Source organism: Miniopterus schreibersii (assembly GCF_964146895.1).
Source record: "Miniopterus schreibersii genome assembly, chromosome: 3".
Lineage (NCBI taxonomy): Eukaryota > Metazoa > Chordata > Mammalia > Chiroptera > Miniopteridae > Miniopterus > Miniopterus schreibersii.
In genome coordinates this window covers 38,290,025-38,316,152 of record NC_138103.1, presented here as the reverse complement: position 1 = coordinate 38,316,152, position 26,128 = coordinate 38,290,025, and the positions used below count along the sequence as shown (strand labels likewise).

The window sequence follows — 26,128 nt, the reverse complement described above, 5'->3', positions numbered from 1 at the left end:
GGGCTGGAGTGATCTTTCCAAGAGACAAATATCACCCTGTCATTCCCCAGCTTGAAATTCTCAAAAGGGCTCCCCCTGCTTTCAGGATCAAGTTCACTCACACTCCTTCACCTACCATATGAAAGCCCTTGATATCTGGTTCCAGTCCAACATTCCAGCCTAATTTCCTTCCCCTCTTCCAAAGGCCTCTGTGCTTCAGCTGTTTGGAACTATTTCTTATAGTTAGTTGAATCTAAACTTTTACACGTATTGCTCCTTCTGTTTGGAGCGCCTAACCTTCAGCTGGCCGATTCCTCTGGACTTATGCTTTGAAATGCTCCCAAGGGTGCCTTCATCCCCTATAGCTCCTGGTGCCCCCATGTAAATTAGATCTTGCTCTTATGGATTCCACCAGGGCACCTCTCCAGAACTTACTATACTGGACTCTAATTGTAGGTCTGTTGGCCTGCCTCCCCCACTAACAATAATCATAATAGCTAGCATTTGTTGAACGCTTACTAAATACTAGGCCCTTTACTAAGGGTTTTATTTGTATTAACTCATTTAATCCTCACAGCCACACTTTACAATAGATGCTATTATCATCTCCATTTTAAGGATGAGTAAACTGAGTCACAGGACACCATGCAACTCACCCAAGGTTTTATTGCTACTAATTGGTAGAAGTAGGATTTGAACCCAGGAATGTTGGCTCCACAACCTGAATCATTACATCCACTGCCCACTGTCAGCAGGGACTGGACCCAGTGGGGGCACACAGTGGGCATCCTGGGTTTAAGGGGACAAGTGAATGAGTGAATACAGGGATTCGCCTTGAACTTACAGAGGCCAGCTAGTCTGAGACGAGGGGTGTACCAGATTGGCATTTAAAAGTCTCTGTTTAACTTGACTACTTCCTCCTTGTTGGTTGTCATTTTTTGATGTGATCACTACTAATCTTACCTTGATCAGTAAGAAAAATCCTGAGTGCCTTCTTGTTTAAACACAGACTAAATTACTTTGGAAAAAGAGCTTGTGGGGATGAGGGTAGAGTGTTGACTAATACAGAAGGCAGTGATGACCTTCTGGAAACTTCTGGACCTCCATGACCCACAGGGAAACCTGAAGTCTTTCCCTGGCATGATTCATGGTGCAACTGTAGGCAGAGTCCTTAAATCCCATAGTTCAGTTAGATTCTGCATTATATTCCAAATCTTGTTACTGTCTTGTTAGGAATATGAAAGCAAAGACTGTGATTTACATAGACTCACTTCTATCAGGTGGAAGTGGGGTAACTATCCCTGCCCCTGCCCCCCCGCCTCCCCAAGAGATAATTAATTCCCTTTTAATGAACTGATGCTGTCCTTTCAAAAGTTATTTTAAATTATCATCTATGTAAACCTCATACTGTATACAAGTTTCCCTTTTGGATGCATCAGGAAGCAAATGAAAACATCGCTGTTTAATACAAATTGATTTAAGTGGTACCTTTTGCTAAATTCTAACCCTGGGATTGAAGCTGCATTGCACCGGAATAGAAACATCCCGAAGGAATGGTCATGTGCAAATTATCTTTGAGAGGGCATATAATTAAATCATGTGCAAGTAAGCCCATGTGGTATGCCTTCAGTCATGGTATAAAGAGAAGATAATACCATGCCACTCAGAGGGAGGAGTGAGATAAGCTTAAATCTTTAAACTCCAAACAGCAGACGAGCCAACAGACGGGCAGGTTTTGGTGCTGTGAGCTCCCATGTATTCAAATACAGGTTCATAGTCCAAATTCATGAGCGTATTATGATTTCTTTAAGAATTCCCTTAATTGTTGAACATTCATGATGTTTGCACGTTTTTATATTTCAAATAACGCTACAGTAAACATTCTTGTTTACATGTCATGTATACAAGCAATTACACCTATAAGGCAGGTTTCTAGAAGTGGAATTGCTGGGCACAAGGTGTGCACACAGTACATTTTGTTGGTGCACCTTCTATCGGACTCTTACTAGCTTCTGTGTTTTCGGTGTTAGGAAGGAACCAAACACACAGATGAATAGCTTCTCCCAAGATGCCTAGTAGAGAAAGCTTCTGAAAAGGTGGATAGACACATCTAGTTAAGCACCTATGTTCGTCCATTCATACCACAGTCTTTTTGTTCTAAGATGCATATTTTTCATTTTATAAACAATTCTCACTGAGGGATGTATGCAAATAATATCGTAGCCCTTCACCAAAACCCCTGCTATTAATTTGTGTATCTTATGATCGATGGCATTTTGGAATTGAGGAAATACAAAATACAATGTATTTTAGTAAGTGTGTGGATAAGTCTCCCGAGACTTATTTGGAAAGTATTCTTATTCTAATTTAATGATGAAAATATAGTTCTAATTATTTCCCCATCAAAGCAGTCTTGGAAACCAGCCAGAATTTTGCAGACAGAGTTTATCAGCAGCTGCTACTCTGCTTTAGAGTCTGCACGTGTCATTTAAAAGGAAACCTTCCTTTACTAAAGAGCCCATTTCAAGGAAAAATCAAGTCCCAAGCAGCACCTTGAGAAATACTAAAGCCATGTCACTTAGAATGGCAGGATTTAGAGGCTGATTCCAACCCCTTTAACTTGCAGAGAAGGAAACTTTTTATAGCTCAACATGTGGTATTTTGTGCATCTTGCCCAACTGAGAATTGATATGAAATAATATTATTAAGTGCCTATCAGAGCGGAGGCACACTTGAGTCATGAAGGGATAGCTTTGCTGCAGATGACGCACCCCCTGTCCTGCTGACGTCCGTCCCGCAGTCTTCCACCTGCGAATGCTCTCAGGGTCATCTGCGTCATTACCCTGGGGCTTGGTGTTGGCAAGTCTGGCCCCTCACATCTGTTCCTCCTGTTTAATTAGGTTTGAAATTAAGCCACCATTCTTCCTCCACCTTTATTTTTAAGTTTCTCAGCTGGTGTGCAGCACATCATGCAGGCCGCACTCTCCTGCCTCTTGGCACTGAAAAGCTTCCATTGCATCAGGGACGGCCTTGGGAGTAGGTCTGAAACAGTCGGCACTTAATAAATATTCTTGGCTGTCTTAGCTTTTTTGGTCTTTCTTCAGACAGTTCTAATAGCTCACTGGCAGGGTGTCCGAGCCAGGGTGCCCCACTGCGCCCCATGGACGTCAACTCTTTCTCTTCAGTTATCTATCATGTCCCAATCCCATATGCAGAAGAGCAGCGTGCACGTGTGCGATAGGATTGTTCAACTGTGCTTGTTAACTGTCAACTGGTATTGAAGGAGACAGTTATTTTACATTTTCAGTTGCTTTTTGTGAAATATGAAGATCAAAGCCCTTTTCTGCACTTTCCTCTGCTCAAACCACAACTTCCTTCCTATGTATTAAAAGCCTCTGCAACATGCATTAGCATTCTCCTTTCTCACCCTGGGTGGCAAGTAGTTATTTTATTGGACCAAGATAAAATGCTCCCACTCCATCTGTGGGCACCTCTGAGTCTCTGAATGGACACCATGCGAGACGCTTAGAGGGCTATATTTAGAAGCATATTTTGTTTTTATTTCTTAAAGAAAAAAAGACTTTGTGGGGGTGCTTCTCAGTAGTTCTCAACGTCTTTTGGTTGTGGACCTTCTGAGAATCTGATGAAAGCTTGGGGGCGGGGTGGGAGTGGTGGTGAGGCTTGGCGACCAAGGACAGCTGTGGTTCACTCCAGCACAGGTTCCGAAAGCCATTCCCTTTCAACAGTTGTTTAAATGATAGGTTAACAAGATGGTTCTAAGACAATGAAAAGGTAACAGTAGAGGAAATAGGGTAAGAGCAAGGGTAGGTCATTCTATGGGAGATTGAAGCACCAGTGTTCAAAATGTGGGAGAAGCAAAGTGGGAGTAACCCCTCTCAGGACAAGAGGCACAGCACCCAGTCTCAAGACATTCTGACAGCCCCAAAGCCCACTCAAGGGCTGCCAGGGGTCTGTGGCCTTAAGGAGGAAAGTTCTGCTTTCCAACTCGATAGGAGCTGTGTATGGGCCCAAGGAGCCCAGGGTGAACCGTTACTCTTATGCTTCCCATGTGTGGGGCCTCGGCTGGTCAAGTTATTTCAGTTCTTTTAAGCTGAAGTAACTTCTAGGTTTTCCCAGTGAAAGTGGGAAGAAATAGGACGAGGCACACAGGATTGTGGGAGGCCTACCTGGAATAACCTGAATGAAACACCTGGCACATAGTGGGACTCTGCAAGTGGCTGTTCTTTCCCTTCCTCTGTTAGTCTGTGATTTCTTTTGTGGGAGAGATTTTCTTGTCTAATGAGATGGATTTCAGAGCAACAGAAGTCACTAACTGTACCGCGGGTGGTTATATCTCTCAGAACTCAGATGCCTTTGCAGACATAGGCAATAGGTGTTACTCTTCAGTGCCACCTACACATAGAATGCCGCCAGGGGGCAGTGGGACTGGTCCTCTCTGGTAGGCACCTCAGGAAGACTGGAAAGTCTGTGGGGCCCTCCCTGGAGGGCTCAGAGGAGAGGAACCCCTGTGCTCACTCACAGGTTGAACCTCCCCCCAGGACATTAACTCCAGCAGGGGACACTGCTGGGAAAGGCCAAGGCTGTAGGCCAAGGCAGTTGCCCCTAGAGGATTATGGGACAGCTTTCCACAGTGGAGGGAAGGAGGGTCTCAGAAAACTTGGAGGGGGAGAGAACCAAGCCTGCTCAGGGCCGATGCCTAGCCTTTCAGGCTGATGGAAATAGGGGTTTCCCCTTCCCTTTCTGCTCCTTTCCTCCCCCTTCTCTGTTCTCCACGATCCACCCAAGTGTTTTTCAACAAAAACTTTATACTCCAAAGGCGTAACTATTCCTAGCTTTATTTGGTGTTTATTTTAAAGGGAACAAGATGGCAACATGAATTTTGAAAGGTAAAATGAAAATTAGGAACCTAATGAATGAACTCTTTTATATGGGGAAATAAGGTGATTAGCAAAAGTGGAGTAAAATTGGTATGAAGTGCTGATGAAGGGACCTTATGGATGTTCACTCAGGAAGGAGGAACAGAGCTCTGGATTGTGGGGTTTGGGTGTTAAGCAGAGGAATAAAATATCCACAGAACTCTGTGGTTCTTTTGAGGTTCAGCAGAATGTTACTTCTGTTGTTTCTCCGGGGCGATTGCAAAGTCTGGAACTGGCTTCTTCAAGGCAAAGTGTTTCTTCATCTGGTTTCCACCATACCCTTCAAGAACCATCCCTCCCCTCTCTGAATTGTCTTTCTTCTGCATCCTTTCTATTTCACCTTTTTTTCTGGGCTCTTTTTGTTGTGCAAAATAAATGTAGTGTCATGATAGGGACTATTGCAGCACTAGCTAATAACCTTGTAATTATAAATCAGAATCAGTATACGTGGGATTCTTCTTTGGAACATTTTCAGTGGGAACGTAGGCATTATGTTTAGCAGAGGGAAGATGTTAGGTAACTACGGAGCAGTACCAGGTCTGTGTGCTTTGAAGGGATATCATTTTTTTCATGCTATTATCTGATAAGCAGAGTTTGATAAGGCCCAGGGTTGGAGAGAAGTGGGCAAACAGAGGCATTCTCAATCTCAAACACTACTGATAAGATTGCAAACTGTCAACTTATGTATTAAAATTTGAAACACATATACCTTTTAACCCAGCCATTCCACTTCTAGGAATTTATTCTTGGGTAATAATTGGACACATGCAAGAATGTATGTACTCAGATATATTTTTAGGATAGCCAATGCAGTATTATATGCAATTGAAAAAGAAAGCAAAACTGTAAACAACCTAAATGATCATCCAACTTAAGCAACCCTAGTTTAACTCAGGTTAACTTAGTTGGGGAACTGCCCCATGATGGGCTAGTGTTGAACCATGACAGAAAGAAAAGAGAACTATATATTGACTTCAAAAGATGTTATTACATTATTAAATTCCAAAATAGCATGTATAGTGTGATCCTGTTTAAGTAAGAGGGAAGACAGTGGGGCTAGGGGCAGGCATGCTTATTTGGCATGTAAACTTTGGAAGAGGGAGATTGGGGGTAAGAGGTGTGAGGTGATATGGCATGTGGTTGTGATTTGCATTCCCTAGTGATCAGAGATGTTGAGCACATTTCTTGTACCTGTTGGCCATTTAAATATCTTATTTAGAAAACGTCTGTTCAATTTCTTTGCCTATTTTTACTCAGATTTATTTATTTATTTTTTTTTGCGCCATTGAGTTGTGTGAGTTCCCTACATCGTTTGGATATCAATCTGTGGTAAGACAGACGTTTTGCAAATGTTTTCTCCCATTCCATAGATTGCTTTTTCATTTTGCTGATCATTTCTTTTGCTTGCAGAGTGTTTTAGTTGGACATAATTTGCTTTTTTAATTTTTGCTTTTGTTATTTGTGCTTCTGGTGTCATATCCTTAAAATCATTGCCAAGACCAATGTCAAGGAGCTTTTCCCCCTCTGTTTTCTTCCAGGAATTGTATGGTTTCAAGTCTTACATTTAAGTATTTAATCCATTTGATTTAATTTTTGTCATTGGTGTAAAATAGGGACCGATTTTGTTTCTTTTTTGCATGTGAATATCCAGTTTTCCCTGTACCATTTATTGAAGAGAGTATCTTTTCCCTTTCAAGTATTCTTGACTCCCTTGTCAAATATTAGTTGACTGTATATGCAGGGTTTTATTTCTGGGCCCTCAATTCTGTTCCAGTTGTTTATGTGTCTGTTTTCATGCCAGTATCATACATTTTGATTACTATAGCTTTTTCATATAGTTTGAAATCTGGAAGTATGATGCTTCCGGCTTTGTTTTCTTAGAATTGCTTGGTAGTTTCATATGAAGTTTGGGATTTTGTTTTTCTATTTCTGTAAAAAATGGCATTGGAATCTTGATAGGGATTACATGGAATCTATAGATGGCTTTGGGTAATATGGACATTTAACAATGTTAATTCTCTCAATCCACTGAACATACAATATCCTTCCATTTATTTGTGTCTTCTTCTATTTCTTTCATAAGTGTCTTCTAGTTTTCAGTATATAGATCCTTCACCTCCTTGGTTAAATTTATTCCTAAATATATTATTGTTGTTGATAATATTTAAATGGGTTTTTCTTTATTTATCAGATAATTCCTTGTTAGTATACAGAAATGCAACTGATTTTTGTATGTTGATTTCATATTCTGTAAATCTACTGAATTTATTTATTAGTTCTAACAATTTTTTGGTGGAGTCTTCAGCGTTTTCTGTATATAAGCTCATGTCATCTGCAGAGATATGTATGTTTCTTTTTTATTTATTTATTTCTTTATTGATTTCAGAGAGAAGGGGAGAGAGAGAGAGAGAAACTTCAATGATGAGAGTCATTGATCAACTGCCTCCTGCACACCCCCTGCTGGGGATCGAGCCTGCAACCCAGGCATGTACCCTGACCGGAGTCAAACTGCAATCTCCTGGATCCTAGGTCGATGCTCAAATGCTGAGCCACACCGGCTGGGTTATATGCTTCTTTTAAATTCTGAGATTGTGTTTTATGAAGCAACCTTAAGGTGAGTGGTTGTAGTTGGTACATTGTTATAAACACAACATGGTCCTTGTGCTTAAAAAGTCACATGGTCTGCCTGGGGAGACAAGGCTCAAACCCATGAAACATTTTCATGCATCTAGCTTAGCTTGTAAACTAAGTGCTAAATTCTGTGGCATTGACTGATTTATTTATTCAACAAATATTTGAGTGCTTACTGTGTGCTAAGCATTTGTGTGTGAAGCCTGGGATTAAAGTCAAGAACAAAATTAAGTTAGTTCCCCACACTGTAGACAGCGTAGTTTCTTCAAATGCAATTAGCATACAATATACAGAGGCAATGCAGCAGGTGGTTAAGAATGCCTTGTGTCTGTTTTGTTCACCTGTGAATCTCCAGCAGGTGGGACGGGGTCTGTCTGATAGAATGATTCAGTAATAGCTGTGGACTGAATAAATGCTCATAAAAATAGTCCGTGTGCTCTGGGAACTTTCAAACTACTGGTAAAATAACTTTTCCCATCATCTATAGGATGTTTCTCTGTCTCTCCCTCAAATGAGTTTCTTTGACAAATGCTAGGTTAAGTCAAGTAAAGCGGCACTGTGTACTCAGGACCTCTCATTTTGATTTGAGAGGGGTGCTAGATATAGTACGTAGCATTTACTAAGCTCATTTGAAATGGGTGTGTATCGGTCTGGCTATAAAAAGCCAGGAGAAGGAAGACTCTAGAAGTACAGGGAACTTTATTCTTGTACTTACTAGTCTTGGCACAACTTAATAAAATTTTGGGGAGGAAGGAGAGCGCCCCAGACCCAATGATCAGAGCGTCTCAGTAGGCTAGTTATGCCTTAGACTTATTTTTTAATATAAGTGTGTGTATATGCATATATATGCATTTATGTATATATATAATAAATGAATGCAATAAAGGACTAAAATTGAGGGAGGTGGGTATTGATCCAGACATGGAGAACGGGACTCTCAGAGCCAGGTCACAGAGGTTGGTGTGAGCAGTGTTTGTGGAAGACAGGGGAAATTGGTCAGACCAGAATTTGAGGTTTTATAGTGGGAAATAGTAAGGAGAGCACTAGATGGTTAGTTTAGGATCTGAGTGAAAGGAGTCTTCAGAATTGTGCAGAAGAATCAGGTCCATCAGAAAGACGGAACTTGCAGATTTTTGAGCAGAAGAGGGACACTGAAAGAAGATTTGACATCTGTGTGCAAGACGGGTTGCAATTAAGTGAGCTGGGATGAGCCAGCTCAGAGGCACTTGCAAATCCAAGGGTGAGACTGGAAAGAAGAGTGAGCCAGAAAAGCACAGTGAGTGCGAGAAATCCAATCTGACCTCCAGGGTTAACTTGGGGCAGGTTCTGAGTGCCCTGTAGTCTTCATGGTGTGTCTGGAACTAAATCTGCATGTCATGCACACTCTCTATGTCTGGGAAATTTTCTCCTAACCTATCATTTTGAACCCAAATCAGTGAGAACTTGAAACATTCACAGTTGGTGGAGTTCAAGTCACTGATGTGGATTCTCCAGAACGAGGGAGGCAGCATTTCATGATGGTTAATAGCATGGACTTTGGTGCCAGAGAGAAATGGGTCTAAGTTCTGGCTTTGCCTTGGATAAGTATCATAAAGTGCCTGAACCTCAATAACCTTGTCTTTCAAACGGGGACACTAATGCATCTCCTTTACGGTGCTATCAGGAACCAGTGAGAGAAGGCGTACGTGGCGCTTAGCAAAACACTGTGTGCATCCCACAGCTTAGTACAAGTTGCTGATTGCTAATGTTCCTGAGCGAGGAGAAGCATCTCTGTCATGTGTGAATGCGTGTGTGTGTGTCGACTTGCTTTTTTCCTAATTGAAGAAATGGCTGTTAGTCTCTTAGCATAACCAGTAGGCTGGCCCGTGGTTGGTGGGGAAGCCATAGCCAGAGACTAGCACCTAAGGGTCATTGTCTGCAAAAACTGGAACTAAGTCCCGTGTTGGTGAACAGACTGAGGAAGCTGGCAGGGGACGCCAAGGTGTAACGGGCAGGAGGGACGAATGTCGGCTGCTCACGGCCATGGAGCTTTTACACAGGTGTCAAGCTTTGCTGTCAGCTCCAGGTGGGTCCCTGGTAATGTCATCTACAGTGAGGATGTACCCCCCAGGAAGGGCTTGATTTCTCTTCCCATGTGGGCTCTCTGGGTATCTTCCCAGCCCATAGATTGTTTGTTTGTTCATTGTTTTTAATGAACTCAGCATTTGTCCAAGGCTAGTTTCGCGGCACTCATTAAAGAGACGGTAGCTCTTCATTGTAGAGCTGGCGTTTTCACCCGTGAAGAAAGACTGCTGTGTTTCCTCTCTGTGAAGCTTGGTTTCTAAATATCCCAAACCGTGCAGTATGTTAGGATACAGTGTTAAGATTCAAGTAAATCTTTATGCTTTAGCTCCTGTCCTCCCTAAAGGAGAAAAAGAAGTTCGCAGATCAGAGCTACAGCTCACCTTCCTCTGTGCCCTCTGCTTTTTTTCTGTTTACTGTAATCATGTAGATTCCAATACTAAGGTAAGGAATTCTCTAATTTGGGGGAATACAATGTCGTCTTGTGTTGTGTTATATTGATTCAATGATTTACTTGACATCATTGATACACTCCAGGGAAGAGAATCTCACACTTGCTACACATAGAATCTTCTGGCTTCAAAAACCTAGCCCAAATGAATTAAATCAAAATCTCTGGGGGGTGAGACTTGGAATCAGTATTTTTTAACTCCTCAGGTGCTTCCAATGTGTAGCCTAGTACCAGTGTTCTAGAACAGTGGCTCTCAACCTGTGGCAGTTTGGTTCCTCCTCCACCCACCAGGGGACATTTCACAGTATCTGGAGACATTTTTGGTTGTCACAACCAGGTGAGTGGTGTGCTACTGGCATCTAGTGGGTAGAAGCCAGAGATGTTGAACAACCGACCGTGCACAGGACAGCTTTGCCATAACAAATATAATTATTGGGCTCAAAATGTCTATAGTACTAGGTGGAAAAACAATGTTCTAGAATAATCAGGCTTAAGGAATGTGATACGTCAGAGCAATGTAGATGCCCACTGTGAGGAAAGCATAGCATGTAGAAGTTTACATTACTGACCTCCCAGCAAGATGAGAGGGAGTTGGCTCAGCAAATGCCTCTACCCCTTGAGTCTCCTCCGTCCTGCCCTCACGGTGGTCCTAGCCTGTCCTTGCAGCTGGTGCACCTCCTAGCTCTGATTTTTTTGGGCAGGATCTCTTCCTGTGGTTCCATAAGTTTATTGCACTTGAATGGCTTGGAAGAAGACTAAAGTTAGGAAAATTAAACCCATAGAAATTAGCCAAGATAAATAATTTAAAATCAAGCTTTTGACTTGCTTATTTTTTTATATAAAGTTTCCTAAAATTAGGGAGTGAACCATTTGAAAGTGTTCTACATGGGCTGTAAGAAATCAGATTTTATGTGCTATAGAGAGTTCTTTTTCTTCTTTTGATTGGATAAGAGGAGGCTAGGAAAGGCATTTTTCATTTTAGCACGGTACAATTTTCTAATTTTGGGATGTTCAGAAATACTTTTATAGCAGGTTAACTGTAACCTATATTTATTATATTGTATAATTACTGTTATGAACATTATCCCCCTTCACCCAGTTTTCCAGTGGGACACACATAAAAGATCTTTGCTGCAAATAACTTGTCTTTTTCCTATGTACACTGTCAAATTTAAAGTGTTTAATCAAGGTGGTGAATTGTAATATTAAATATAAATATAATGTAACATGTTAAATATATTCAAAGCTGTTTATGTTTCCAAAAACTGATGAAAGTGGGTAGTTACAGCTTTCGAAGTGGCTCTGAATTCATCGATCTGATGCAGGTGGTTGATTGCCAATTCCGTTTTTTAAAAATGTGTCCATTTAAAGGGATTTTAAGGGATTTCAAGTGGTACTTTTAATGCTCTACATCAACCTTTCATACTAGAATTAAATTTGTGTATATGAATCTGGGGTTATGCCTATAACAGTTCTTTTTCATTTTCTTCTCCCTTTTTTTTTTGCTATTGCATGAGCCCCTAGACTCCAATATAATGGAATTTATTCAGTAAACTTTTCAGGGCCTACTATGTGCATTTTGTCTTAATTGCTGTAATAGCTTTAAAAATGGTTTGAGCCTCTTTTAGTGTGTGGTTTGAGGCACTAAGCCAATACTCTTGATTGCTGGGTGCCTTTTACACCTAGTGGTTGGAATGTTTTAAATTAAGACTAGATGAATAACAGCTCATGTAATATTTGGCATGAACACTCCAAACTTCTGTGTTGGAATAACATATCTTGTTTCTTCATTGAGTTTTAGCAATGATCCCATAATCCAGGGGATACTGTAATTTTAGTCTAAACTGGTTTTTGTAGCTGTGCTTTTAATTTAATTTATAATTGCACTTAAAAATAATTTTCTTTGGATATGTGAACATTCAGGTTTTTCTTGTGACTTTGGAGTTTTGTTGTATGAAGCTTGCAGAAAATTAATCCAAGTTTACGGTGTAGAGGCCCTTTCCTAAAAATCTGATTGTCATGAGAACCATTACAAGGTGTGCTTAATAACGAATGATCAGATATCTCCTTGCAGTCTGAGTGTGCATATGTGGTGTGTGTGTGTGTGTGTGTGTGTTGGGATGGGGGGATTGTTCTCTTTTGCGATTGGGTGACGAGATGAGGAAGAAAAGAATTCAGTTAGTGCTTAAGGATTGAATGGGCCAAGTATGAACTTTGAAGTGGAAATAAACTGGAAGCGTTCTGGTTTCTTGGAAACCGGGGTTATGTGTATATATATTGGTGTAACTTTATTCCAGAATGCTTTTTTACACCTTCATCATTACTAAAGAACAGCTAGGTGAATTGTTGGCCCCTGTCTAGATATTTCCTAGAATCGGGACCTGTTGGTCCATACGTGTAAAAAGAACCCATTTGGTTTAGGGAGTCCTGGAATAACGGGGCGGGGCAAGAGTTAACAGTTTTCCAAATGTCTGAAAGACGTAGAAGAGGGATTACATACGTTCTGTGTATCTTGAAGGCACAGAACCAGAGCCAGTGAGTTGAAATATAGGAAAAAAGATTCTGGCTCAGTTCAAGGAGTGTCCGAAGAGATTATAAACATGGGCTGGGGAGGGGGAGAGCCTGGAGGAAGCGAAGAGGTGTAGGAATTCTCTTCCCGTGTTGTCAGGAGGACCGTGAACAGATTGGACACAGGATTCCCACAGTGGACTGGAAGTAGATGTTGGATTAGATCAGTGATTTTTAGCTGGTGTGCTGCAAGAATTTTTTAAACATGCATACCTGACGACTTAATTAGGACCACTGACCTCTTTTGCCTTAGATTGTCAAATTAAGAAATGACAACAGCCAACACAACAATAGCCGTCTGGCATGAATGAATTAAAATTATACCTATTTTTTTCGTCAGATTGGAAAAAAAATATATATATATATTCTGGTGTGCCACAGAATTTTAGTAATTAGCTTATGTGTGCCATGAGATGAAAAAGGTTGAAAACGTTAGATTATATGGACATTGGACATTGAACTGGACATTGGACTAAGTTGCATTCCAGTCTAGCCACTCTGTGATTTCTAGGACATATCATATCCCCTGAAAAATGAAAAATGAAGATACCTGGCATTTGAAGGGAATTTCAGATTCATTAGTTCAGGGTCCCCAATGGCTTTTTCTCTCCAGCCTCTGCAAGACCTCTGACAATTATATCCCCTCTATCACAACATCGGTGTCTTTCCCGGTATAGGAACATCCTCATCAGCATCAAAACAGCCTTTTTACTACCTGGCTTAAAAAGCAAATGAGAAACAAAATTCCTCAATCTGATTCCAGCTGTAGCCCAGCTTCTCTCCCCTCGGTCCTGGAGGAACTCCCCAGAGGAGTTGTCTCTGCCTGCGGTGTCCCTGGCTCGCCGCCCTCCCTCATCCCTCCACTCCCAAACCGTTTCTGTGCAAGCCAGAGACCTCCGGCTTAACAAGCGGCGTGCTCCTCCCTCCTTACCTCGCTCGGTTCAGCAGCGTTCCACTGGGTTTGTCCTTCCCTTTTCTTAACACACTTTACTTGGCTTCCAGGCATCACACCCGCTTCCCCCCACGTCCACAGCTCTTTCCACTGCTTGTGCTACTGACGTGCCCCAGGGCCCAGTCCTGACCTTTCTCCTCTGCACTCTGAGCAGTGGATCTTCACCTGGCTTGGGCTGTTAAAAAAAAAGTCTGGGTCTTAATTCGAGTTTAATTAATTCGATTAATTAAAGTTTTTAAACTTTGTTTGTTATCTGGGCATACTGATGTGTAGCCAGTGTTCTGGGGTGACCCGTGACAGACGACCACCAGAGTTTGTGTTTGGATTTTTGGAGCCTTTATTAGCTGCCAGCGGCTACAGTTGCAGCGTCTCACCCATGTGAGAGCCGAACTGCAGCCCCGACCCTCAGTTTTCCCACATTTTATACTCAGTAACTACAAAGGCAACTACGGTAAAGGGGCTTCTGATAATTTGATAATTTGTTAGGTTGTCAGCTTTTGTAACATGAAACAAGGGGGGGACCTTTAGTAACATAAAAGGGATGATTTAAACACAATGTCTTACAATGAGTAATGGGGTTATGCTTGCCCGGAGTGTGACTGGTTTGTTTTGTTTTTCTATAGGAACTCAGGGGGAGCGGTAATTACTGGGCTAGCTTGTCGGGCCTTGTCCTGTACAATAGGGATCTTTTTCTACCTTTACTGTTAGTTCCTTAAGTGTTCTTCTGGCCATGGTAGCCAGAACAATGATGGCCAGAACAGCCAGGAGTGACATTCCAGGTGATTTCATCTAGGCCCAAGAAATACATACCAAATACTAGCAAATGACTCCCAAATAAAAGTTTGTAACACGTCTTTTCCAAGCTCCAGACTTGACTGTTCTGTTGTCTATTTTACATTTCCTGTAGGAATAGGCATCTCGATTTCTACCTCACCCTCCCAGCCTGCTTCTCCCCTGGGTATGCTTTTCTCAGTCTACACGTTTATACGGATAGTTCTCAGGCTGAAAGCCTAGGTGGCATCTTGAGTCCTCATTTCCTTGGCACTCCACAGCTAATCCAACAGCAGGTCTCGTCCATTGTCCTTCCAAATATGTGTATCTTAAATCTCACCACTTCTACTGCCACCATCGCTCTTCTCAACAGCCCGTTGACCTCCCCTGGGCTCCTGACTGTCCCCCTCACCGCTTCTCCTCATGGAGTCAGAGTGCTCTTATAAAACACATCAGACCATGTCATTCCCTGGCTTTAAACCCTCCTGTGCCTTCCCATCACAATGAATAAAGTCCACCTTTCTTACCATGAGCTCAGGACCCCCTGGACGTGGCCTCAGCCCAACTCTCCAACCTCATCTCTCACACCTCCAGCTTTCCCCACTCCTATTAAGCCACACCGACTGCCTTGCTGTTCCTGAAACTTTCCAACCTTGTTCCTGCCTCAGAGTCTTTGCACTCACCCTTCCCTCTACCTGGAAGGCCCTTCCCCCAGCATGTTCCTTGGCTCTCTCCCTCACTCTTTTCAACCTTTAGCTCAGATGTCACCCCAGTAAAAGACCCCTCCAAAATGCTCCATTTTCTTCTGGTGTATTCCCACCCAGCCTCCCATGGCATTTATTTCTCTTTGGCATCCTGTTTTCCTGGCTGCTTTATTGGAACTTCGTCAATGCTCTATCCCCTGTCCTGTAAACAATGCCATACATCATAGATGACCAATAAATACTTTTGGCTGAGTAACAGAGTGCCACTCCTTGAGGCCTAATCCCAGAACCTTGCATTTTGTCACTTCTGTGGCCCTTGGTCCCTTTTCCAGCAGGACCATGCTGCCATAGCCAGGGTCTGCTGCTAAGCTAATCTCAGAACCTAGTTTCTTACTCTGCTGCCTCCCGTTTGGCCCCTGCCTGCTCACAGATGACCCCAGAAATATCGAGGGTGGGGAAGAAGTAGAGCAGCATCCAGCAGTTTAGTGACTGCTGGATGGACACCTTGCAGTCCTCCCTGGACTGCTCAGTGCAAGTCCGTATGCTCCCATTTTCTATATGCAGATGTTTCCTTGAGTTTCTTGGAATTATCTGCCTCCCTCACTTCATGCCCCCACCCCACCGTCCCATTATATCACATATCTCCTTCAACTCCCTTGTTTATTCATCCTAGGGGGGCTACCACTGGGCACAGTAAGGCCTCAGTAAATATTTGTTGAATAAATGTGGGAAGGCAGTGGCCCTGGATTGTAAATCAATGTCCTCAAATTCTGATTTAAAATGCCTTAAAATTTTAAAGGCTTCCAAAGTAAAAAATTTCTGTTTTGCTGTTTGGTCCAGTGTATATGCTTTTGTCAGCTCTGTAGTTTCCAGGGGATTGTTAAAAACAGAACTAAAAGAAGTATGTGGGATTCTGCTGGCAAATCACTTTCAATTTGTGCTCTTTGAATAGCCTTTGATTTGTGAGCTTAGGAGGCTGCCAAACAGGACTTGGGACCAAACCACCGTAGTGACCCAGTGGAGCCGGGAGGCAGATCAGCCGAATGGGCCTCCACGGTGAACTTTTTCAATGTGGGCATGTGTAAGCCAGGATCCAAATGCCTGAGACCTGTTGTGGCTCGCCCGAACTGTTTACGAAATTCTCAGACCTGTTTGGGAAGTCGGCTTGAACACAAGAGCGTGTTTGGGTCTTGAGCAGCAGATCTTATTTAAAAGAAATAGACAAGAAATTAATCAAGTTTAACCTGTACTAATTGAAGTGGGACTGTTGGTCTCCATTGTAATGAATCTAAAGAAGAATGGGGAAAGGTTTTTTTTGCCTAAGATCAGGTCAGAATTTTACACTTTCCCCCAGGGCTGGGAGATTCTGGGTGAGGTGTCCAAGTCTCCCTCCTCCCAGAGCTCCTATCTCTAACTCCCTCGGAACAGGGATCAGAGGGGCTAACAGTCAGTGCTGAGTCAGAAGGGTAAGCAAGAAAGGAATGACACACTTCCTGCCCTCAGTTCCAGGGAGTTTTTACGGCTTGTTTTTCTGTTTGGCTTTGAACAGTCCCTAAAAAGACAGAAGGTTGCCCTGGCCATCCATCTCTTGATCAGCAGCCTCGATTTATTTTTGTGATCTCATGAGACATACACACTTGTGACACAGAGTTTTTAAAACCTTTTTTCTTGTTACAAAAGTATATATAGTATATTTATCAACTATAATTTGCCTCTCCCCCAAATGGGAAGAAAAGGTATTCCTTAATTTCACCACCCAGAAAAAAAAACACAAGTGTTGTGACTATATCACAACAGGCTTTTATCTGCGTGCCTGTAGTTTTTCCTCTATAAAAATTACATACCACTTAATATAATTTCTTTGCTTTTATGTATTGCTTTGTGGCCTTTGTGAAGAGTTCTCATGTTATTAATTGCGCCACAAGATCATTTTTAAAGGCTGTATTACATGCCACTAGATAGATGTGCCTTAATTCACTTAACCAACCTCCCATTTGGATAGTTGGGCTGTTTTGTTTCCACCGTTGGCATAACAACACACAGCTCTCTTGAACTACAGCTGTCCACACTTGTCTCTGTTTCATTAGATGTATTCCTGGAAGCGGTTCAAAGAGCATGTGGAGTTTTAAGGTTTTGATCTTTATTAACACTTTGCCTTTCAGACATATTACCTGCTTTACATTCCCACCATATAATATAAACGTCTTACCATGTCCTATGTGGCCCTTACCTATTCTGGTGTTTGCCTAACTCCCAATTCCTTCTCACACCCTTCTTCCCGGCGCTTCCAACCCTGCAGCCACACCGACCCTTTTTCTGCTCCTTCCCCTGGAGTGTGTCAAGCTTTCCTTCTTGGGGCTGGAGCCCTGCTCTTCCTCTGGCTCTGGCGTACACCTCCGATGCCACCTCTGCCGGAGTGCTCTCCATCAGAGCCCCCTGTTCCTTCCCATCCTGGCAGCTCTCACAATCTGCCCTGTATTTATTGATGTGTTACTTGTCTGCCATCTTCTTCTCCAGGAATGTCAGTTTTGTGAGACAGGAGACCGCATGCATTTTATTTCCTGCTGTGTCTCCAGCATGTAAGGTAGTGCCTCACGTGTGCTGGATACTGGATAGATGCAGGCTGGTTTTGTCGAATGAGTGAACTCACCCCTCACCTAGGAATGTGCAGTATAATGGGGATAATGAGATGTGAATAGTGATTGCTGCTCCTCGGAGCAAAGCGTGCTGAATGCTGTAAGAAGGCTTCCAAGTGAGAGGGAGACAGAGGAGTGGGAGCTGGCTTCTGGCTACAGGGCCATGAAAGGCCTCATAGGAGCTAAGCCTGAGGAGACTGGCCGTGTGTTGTGTGTTTTTCTAAAATTTATTTATTTATTTTAAATTGATTTCAGAGAGAGGAAGGAAGAGAGGGATAGAAACATCAATGATGAGAGTCATTGACCAGTTGCCTCCTGCACACCCCATACTGGGGATTGAGCCTGCAGCCCAAGCATGTGCCCTGACCTGGAATTGAACCATGACCTCCTGGTTCATGGGTCGACACTCAACCACTGAGCCACACCTGCTGGGCGACTGGCAGTGTTTTGTAGCTGATAGTGGTGGGAAGGACCTGGGAGGCCAAGGCTACCGGGTGAGCAGAGGCCCAGAAGCGAGCGGGCAGGGCTGCTCTGAGCAGTTGGGAAATATTGCACATTCCTCATCCAAGTGACATAGGGAAGTGAGGACTGGAAAGCACTTTTTAAACTCAATTCTAGACACAGATGGTGATGTGCTTTGGGAAGATGTGCCATGAGGGCAACTAAGTGAAAGGAGCAGGAAGGATGGGCCAGAGGATGGGGCTGGAACAAGGGAAAGGCAGATGGGGCATCGCAGAGGTGGGGAAACATGACTACTTGGTGGCTGGTGGGGAGAGCCACCAAGTTCATGATGACACTGAGGTGTCAAGTCTGTATGACTGATGGGAAGGTGAGATCTGGAGCCCAGAAGAGAGGCTGTTTGGGGGTAAGGAAGTGTATAAATTTAGTTTTAGCCTGCCCCGTTGCTCTGTTAGTGAGCATTTTCTAGATTAAACTAGCCCATGTGCCCTCCTTTGTCCTGAAGGGCCTTGAGAAGATAGAGATAGACAGAAATATACACCAGGGCAGGGGCTGTGGGCTCCTGTGGCCCCCTCCTCCTCTGTAGGAGGGAATACAGGGCTCTGATGCCTCTCCAGGGTACCAGAGGTGGTTTGCTGGTGGTATCTGCTCCCCTGCATGTAGAAGGAGATTGTTTGATGTCAGCTTGTTGTGAGGTGAATTTGTTCAGTCATTAGGCTGAGGAGGATGGGGTGGAGGACAGGTGCTGATTGCTGGGTGCAGGAGTGTGGGGGCTCTGGGGACAAATGGGTAAGATGCAGAAGGAGGTGGCACATTGACCTTCTCCTGCAAATGGACAGAATTGCTGTGTTTTTCCTGGGGGAGAGGGGCGCCAAAGAGAAACTTTCCTCAAGACACAGTATAATTTTTTTTATTGCTCTTGAAATTGAAACGTTTCTGGAAATTACTTTTTAAAATTTAAGTTTGAAAATAACCATGTCAATAAAATGACAAAATGACAAAACTCTCTGTCCCCTGAAGAGGGAATGGAGAGTAGAACTGCTTTGCTGGCACTCTGGAAAGCTGTCTTTGCCAGAAACCACCTTCGACTACCTTTTAAGCAAAGAGTTTAGCAGAATCCAAATGGAAATGAGAACAGGAGAAGCACAGATTAGAAGACAGCAGAGCTTAGGGAATGAGTGACCATCCAGACCAAGAGAATTGGTGATGACAGGATGACAGGGTGGTGATGGAATCCAGAGAGTTCAAAACAGAGAAAAACGGCCAGGTTTGGCCATGGAGGGAGGGTGAGGAATTCGGCCTGGGAAATAGCATATGTTGCGTGTTAACTAGAAATTCTAGAAATTTATAGAGACATTTACTCTGAATTGGAGAGTTTTTCTTGGCAAATTGGGAGTTTAATTAGTTTAATATTTTATTACTAGGGATCATGTTCAATTTCACATGAAGGTCTGCGATGGAAGAATGCTATAAAATGTCAAGACGCTGTTTATACTCAGGTCAGGAGAAAATACACCTCAGGCCAGCGCCAGCATATTTATTGCAGCAGAGGTCCAGTGTCTCTCTGCTTGGAAATGCTGATTTGGTGTTTTCATCGGTGGTGTAAGTGTGAAGAGAGATTTGAGCCCGCATCATAGAAGACAGACATACACACTCATTCTGGAGTCCTGACACCTGGCTCTCGCTGCAGCTGCGTGCTGAGCAGCCCACGGTGTGATTTCTGGGCTTGCCTTCGGCCTCTTTGGGTGCCTCTTTCTCCTTGTGAAATGAGGTTAGATGATATCAGAGGTCTTGCCAATATGCTGAAGTTAGGTGATTGTAAGAGAGAAAAGAGACAGTATTTTTGTTTGTTTGTTGTTGTGGTGTTGTTGTTTTTTAATATATCTTTATTGATTTCAGAGAGAGGGAGGGAGAGGGAGAGAGAGAGATAGAAACATCAATGATGAGAGAGTCATTGATCGGCTGCCTCCTGCACAACTCCCACCAGGGATCAAGCCAGCAACCTGGGCATGTGCCCTGACCGGGAATCGAACTGCAATCTCCTGGATCATAGGTCGATGCTCAACCTGCTGAGTTATGCCAGTTGGGTGTTTGATTGTTTCTGAGTAACATTTCATAAAATTTATACTTAAAACATAGAAACACATACTATCTGGCGGAAAGGTCTGCCTTCCCACACTTATTTTACATGCAGCCCGAATGTGGGGAGGCCATGAACGACAGCTGAAATGATGGCCCACTTGAGAAGTCTCCACCCCAGCCCTGCCTTTGACGCCAGCACTGGCCCCCAGCAGCTCTGCTCACACTGTTTAACTCACTGCTCTGCCTGGCCTTGAAAGGTGGGTTTCCAGGTGTCCTTTTTATTTTCCGGACAGTTCCATATTTGTGCTTTCTGCTGGTAAACCAAGGACATGTTTATGGTACGATATGAAGAGAAAAAAGCCAACAGATTGGGAGTAAGACATACCTGCGTTCATATCCTGGCACTGCACTGAACAAGTATATTAACTTTATGGAGCTCAGTTTCCTCACCTGTAACCAAAGTATAATAGAGCCTACCTTCCAGCGTTTCAGTGAGGCCTGAGTGAACATAGGGAGAGCATCATGCGTGCTGCCTGGCATCCAGCAGGTGCTCAGCCAGTGGGATTTCCCTGCCCTTGTGTAGGCATGAACCACGCACTTTTCTGCCAATGTGAAGCCTCCTTGGGTGAGAGAGGGTAAGTCTGACCGTCGTCATCTCTGTGATAATCTGTAAAATGCTCCTGGAGCACCTTGCCGATCTCAGGTGGTCTCCTGGGATGATTTCCCCCCAGCCTGTCTTTTTCCCCACTTCACCAATAACTGCTTATATTCCTTGAAGAAGAGGAGAGGGGCAAAGAAAAGATGAATCAAGGACGAGGCTCAGGTGGGCCCATGGTTTTAGGGAGGCAGGTAAAAGAGTGAAGGTGGCTGAGAATGCAGAAGGGTCTAGAGAGAATCGATGGGGAATGGGGGGGCGGGGGAGGATGCTTGGAGTTTGAACAGAAAAAACACACCACTACTCTTGGCAGCCACCCTGTCTGGCCCTAGGGACCAGGGAGCCTCTTGGGAATGGCCAGAGCAGGAAGGTCAAGGTGTTTTGTAGACCTTTCCGGTTCTGTCTCTGAGGCTATAGGGTCTGATGAAATAAACAGACGAAGATATCTTTCTCACGCAGGCACATTTCATTATTCTTGTGGTGATTTTGTTGACTGTGCTGCTGATAAGGATGTGGGTGGCTATAAAGGAAGTATTTTTCTCGGGGTATGTAATAAGCAGTCGATGAAACTAGGCCAGAGAGAGAGTGTGTGTGTTGTGGAGATTGTTCTGGGAGGGGAGGGCCTAGGTCTCATGGCTTCTTTTTCCAGCCCTGCCTCATCTGACAGAGCCCTGTTGAATGTGCTGCTTAACCTCTTTCGCTCTGCCAGTCCCTTTGGAAATTGGGATTGCCACCGACTTTCGCTGGGTGTGGGGACAGTGAAATGATTTAAGTGATAGTGCCTTGCTTGAAGATGCCTAGATAATGCATGCTCATGAAAGAGGAGGATCTGGTTTTCTAATAGCCAGCGTCAGTCACCTGGTTGCCGATAGGTGGGAAAGATATCAGATGAGATGGATCCAGACTTCCCTAACAAAGGCTCATTCAGTATCACTGAGAAGCTCTGGGTGCCTCCATCACAGGCAATGCCAGTTGTACTCCCAGGGGTGGGAGGCTGGGGCACCCTGCTTCAGCTGCAGAGCTGTGCTCACCAGAAAAAGGTGGAGAGCCACATGTATTCCTGAGCACACGTTGCCCTAACAAAGCTGGCTCTGGGCAGATTTCTCGGTCACTGGGCCACCACGCAGGGTTTCTAGAGCTGGAAGTCCCTGCTGCCTCCTCTCCCTTCCCTGCTCAGGGCATGAGGGATGCCCCTGCACTGGGCCACCACACCTGCTGATCCTTGCATCTACTGAGAGTGTCCTAATTTGCAAGTCCTGGGGATGCATAGGAGAGCTGTATTCATATCTACAAAGGTAACCGAAGAGAGATATTTTTTTTTACATAAGGCTATTTTGTGAGTTTTGATGGCTCCACAAATCTCCCTGACCTTTAGCCCCTATGATTCTTCTTTCTTCCCAAATGAAGTAGCATGGCCAGAATACATAATTATAACTGCTGAGGTTTCTTAAAACAGCAGACTTTGAATAAATCTAAGCCTGTAAGACATGGGCATTCTGGTCTCAAGGACACAAGAAGAGGGAGGGGTGTCTTGAGAAAACGTCCCCTGCTGATTTGTAGCGCCTCCAGATGTGTTGCTCGTTAGTTGTTTTTATGTGATGCTGCACCACTCTTCCTCCAGCCGGCCCTCCCCACAGCCGCACTGTGCTGCTCCTTCCGCTCCTATCGGTAGTGGACAGAGTGGTTCCTGGTAGCCACCTAACCATGCAGCTACCTCTGGGGCCACATTTTAAGGAAATGTGAGAGACCAGGCCTTCTGCTTAGATGTAGCCTTTCTGCTCTTTGCACATTGTAACTTACCCTTGGACTTGCCGCTGAGTCAGGGTTTGGGAAATCCTCGTGCTTCAGAAACCTGCACTTACAGGAGGAGGGTTCTCTTGGCACCTTCTTTGACCCTTAGTCCCTGATGAATTCATAACATTAAGGGGCCAGTGAAAATTTGGGGCGATAACACAAAGGGTGCAAAAGGAAGATTTCTAAGGTATAAACTTCAAAACCATTATGAGTTAGTCGCAGGATAATGTAGGCTAACCAGGTAGTAGAGGTAAGATGAATAAGTCTCCACAGGTAATATAAGGACAGTTGTGATTAGGCGCCCACAAAGTGTTACCAAGAAAGCTCTAGGGAGATGCCAGGGGGTTAAAGGAGGACACTGAAGTGCTACATAGTTGGTGGGGACACTCATAAAAAGGCTTCAGGGAGGCGGTGCACTTGGAGCATGCCAGGTAGGACTGGCCGAATCTTCGTGGTGGGATGGAGAAGGGAAGGCTCTGTGGGTGGTGATGACTGTCAGAGCGCCGGTAGATAAATAAGCTCCTAAAGGACTGTTCGATAGCGTCTGTGCTTATATCTGTGTGTTTGTTTTGTGTGTATTGTGTGTGTCTGCATATAGTCCCATGTACGTTTTTTATAAAAACCTTATATTCTCTTCAAAAGACTAAAGATTTTAAGGAGCAACACCGCCCAAACTCTGTTGACTAGTTCTGAGAACAAGAACACCTCCAAGCAGTACTTACTATTAATAGGCATTCATGTTTATACTGGCCAGGTTGGAATGAGGTGTTTTTTGATTTTCTTTTGTCCAGGTATCTATGATTGGGGCTGCTCCCTTTTTTTTTTTGAAGTATGTACTTCTGTTTTCTGGCATGTTGAAACGTTAGACTTCCTGTTTCTGCTTGATTTTGAAAATACCTCCTGTTCGCCTATCACAGGTAATCCCCGTGTTCCCGTGTAGCCGTAGTTTACAGGTAGCAAGTGCAGGAAGCAACCAGCCCATCCTCACTGGGATGTGGAGACCTCTCTGGATTCACAATTAAAGGCTACCGAATGTATTCCACTACAGGTGACGAAACCCAGCTCCCAGAATAACAAGCAGGACAACTTTTAAAGTGACTGTTGTTGACCAGTGTCTTGTGTGCATCTGTTTGGTAAGCTCATGGTGGATTTTTCTAAGGGACGGTATAGGTTCTTCTGAATTATTCTCAGAGGACCGACTCTTCCTGAAGGTGATACAGATGCCATAGGATACGACAGGGTGGCTGTGTACGTCCCTCCTGTCGGTGTGACTCTCCCAAGACTCTGTGAAGCTATCCTGATTGACACAGGGAGGACATGCTGAGACTCGGTGAGTTAAAACTGCCCTCACGCTAACTTGGATGTCACAGCCACGTAGAAACCTGGTGGAGAGTTCAGAGGACTGAGTAACCTGGTGTCGCTGTGTACGAGGGAATGACTTTTGGCCGTGGCTTTAAAGTGATTGTGTTCAACAAATCACGGCTTTTCTTTTGCTGTGACTCTGGGTGCGGAGAACTGGTATTAAGCTGAGGGAAGTTTCACTCTTGTGGGTGGAAAAAATGGCATCCAAAATTTGCATGTAGACAGTTTCATTTGTAGACAAATGAAAGCTTGAAATGTTTCAGAAAAAGGGACTCTGAAAAGATTGGGTCACTTTTTCACTTAAGGTTTCTTCTTTTTTACAATTTCCATGAGTTTATTAACTCTTAAGACATCTCGGTTGCCAGTGGTCTGGTAGTAGCGGTAACGCCATAGGATGGCCTGCAAACTAAAGGGTTTTTATTTCTGCTCTCCCATTGTGTAGATGTTTGTCAGAATATTCCTGCTACCATTTCCTCTAACCGCCATTACCAATTTTATCCTATAGATAATCTCTTTTGTACTTAAAAAGTATACTTTTTGCTTGTTTTCAGCCATATTTAATGCTTCTACGAGTAGACTTAATGCTATTTTTAAGGTGAATTGGAAAAGTTTTTGAGGATTGAAATAGAGTGCTTTTATTTATTTTTTATTTTAAAAAAATATATCTTTATTGATTTCAGAGAGAGGGAGGGAGAGGGAGAGAGAGAGATAGAAACATCAATGATGAGAGAGTCATTGATCGGCTGCCTCCTGCATGCCCCCAACTGGGGATCAGGCCGGCAACCTGGGCATGTGTCCTGACCGGGAATTGAACCACGATCTCCTGGACCTGCAGCCGACGCTCAACCACTGAGCCATGCCTGGCCGGGTGAGAGTGCTTTTAAATAGTCCTTAAAGTTATATGGGTATTTATAGAAATTTTTTTCATGCTTATGTATAATATTTTTTGAAGTGTATCTAGAATTTTTCTACTCAAAAAAACTTTCTGGAGCTTAAATTGAATGCTAGGAAGGAACTAAACCTGGGAGGACAGAGGTGGGCATTAATGTATCTAGTTTCTTGACTCATTAACTGAATGCTTGGCAGCTAATGCTCTTATTTCCTAGAGCCATGACTTCTTCTGTTATGCAGAATGTGGTCACCGGCACATCATTTGTGTTAAATGTGCATTTGCCTACCAGATGCCCAGAGCTGTGCATATGATTCTCTGTCAGTTTTCTCTCTATGTATATAGGCACATTCTATCCAATATATAAAAATGGTTATGTGTCTGTGAGTGTATATCATGGCATATATGCCGTTGGGATCAGAGCCAGGTTTGGTTGGGAAGGTTTTATGGAATAAACGGGTTTTGGGTAGAGTTCCAAAGGGAGGGTGAGTTATATACTTTGGCAGAAAGAAGCATACATAAAGCTTCCAAGGCTGGAGTGATCAAGTGAAATACATTCATGAGGAAGCATGAACCAGTTAAGAGCAGATGATACATTACTGGTTGAAAATAGGCAGGCTAAAAAGTGAAGGGGCAAGGGGATAAGTGTGGAAGGAGGGGCTTGTGGGAGCTTTTCTAGTCTGTGTTGCTGGTAAATGTCACCCTTGGATGCCAGCACCCTGACCATGTTGCCATCGGGTGGGACTGCCCCTGATGCATGTGGGAGAATCACCCACCTCTTCTCACTTCAGGTTAACAGTGTGGTATCTTGGTGGTAGGGAAACTTACTGCTCTTTCCCCCAGGGATTTTTAGATGAAGACTTAGATGAAGGAGATGGATGCAACTATGTTCTCCAAAATGCTATTAATTTTGTCTTAGGGGAAAAAATGGAGCTGAATACCAAAGTATATATTTAAAGATATAGAATATATTTATCAAATATAAAGAATTTCCCCATAGACAACATTTGGAGTCTGTGGTATTGCTGAGTGCAGGGTGGTAGATGGCCCTTTGGCTCAGGGCATGGAGCGTGCAGAAAGCAGCATTGGAGAAATTCTGCAGGGGGTGAAGGCATTTCACATTTGGCTGTGGGCTGGCTTGTTTCATGTGGTTATAGAGTCCATCCTGGTTTAGTGGTGAGAGAGGAGAGCCCTGGC

General features: G+C 43.6%; 1 protein-coding gene across 3 annotated transcripts in view; it reads left to right on the top strand.

Annotated features, from left to right (window-relative positions):
• The window catches only part of TNFAIP8 (TNF alpha induced protein 8), a 106,550-nt gene that overhangs the window by 27,334 nt on the left and 53,088 nt on the right, over positions 1 to 26,128 (top strand). Inside the window, exon 1 of one of the 3 annotated variants that reach the window (XM_081132256.1) lies at positions 20,372 to 20,488. The exons of 1 other annotated variant lie outside the window; for it this stretch is intronic. Coding sequence is in view for 1 of the 2 variants with exons in the window: in XM_081132254.1 (XP_080988380.1) it covers positions 23,998 to 24,010 (13 nt within the window). In the remaining variant the exon portion in view is untranslated. Of the gene's footprint in view, positions 1 to 20,371; positions 20,489 to 23,629; positions 24,011 to 26,128 lie in introns of those variants that run through there. One more of the 3 variants, XM_081132254.1, reaches the window with a different exon arrangement.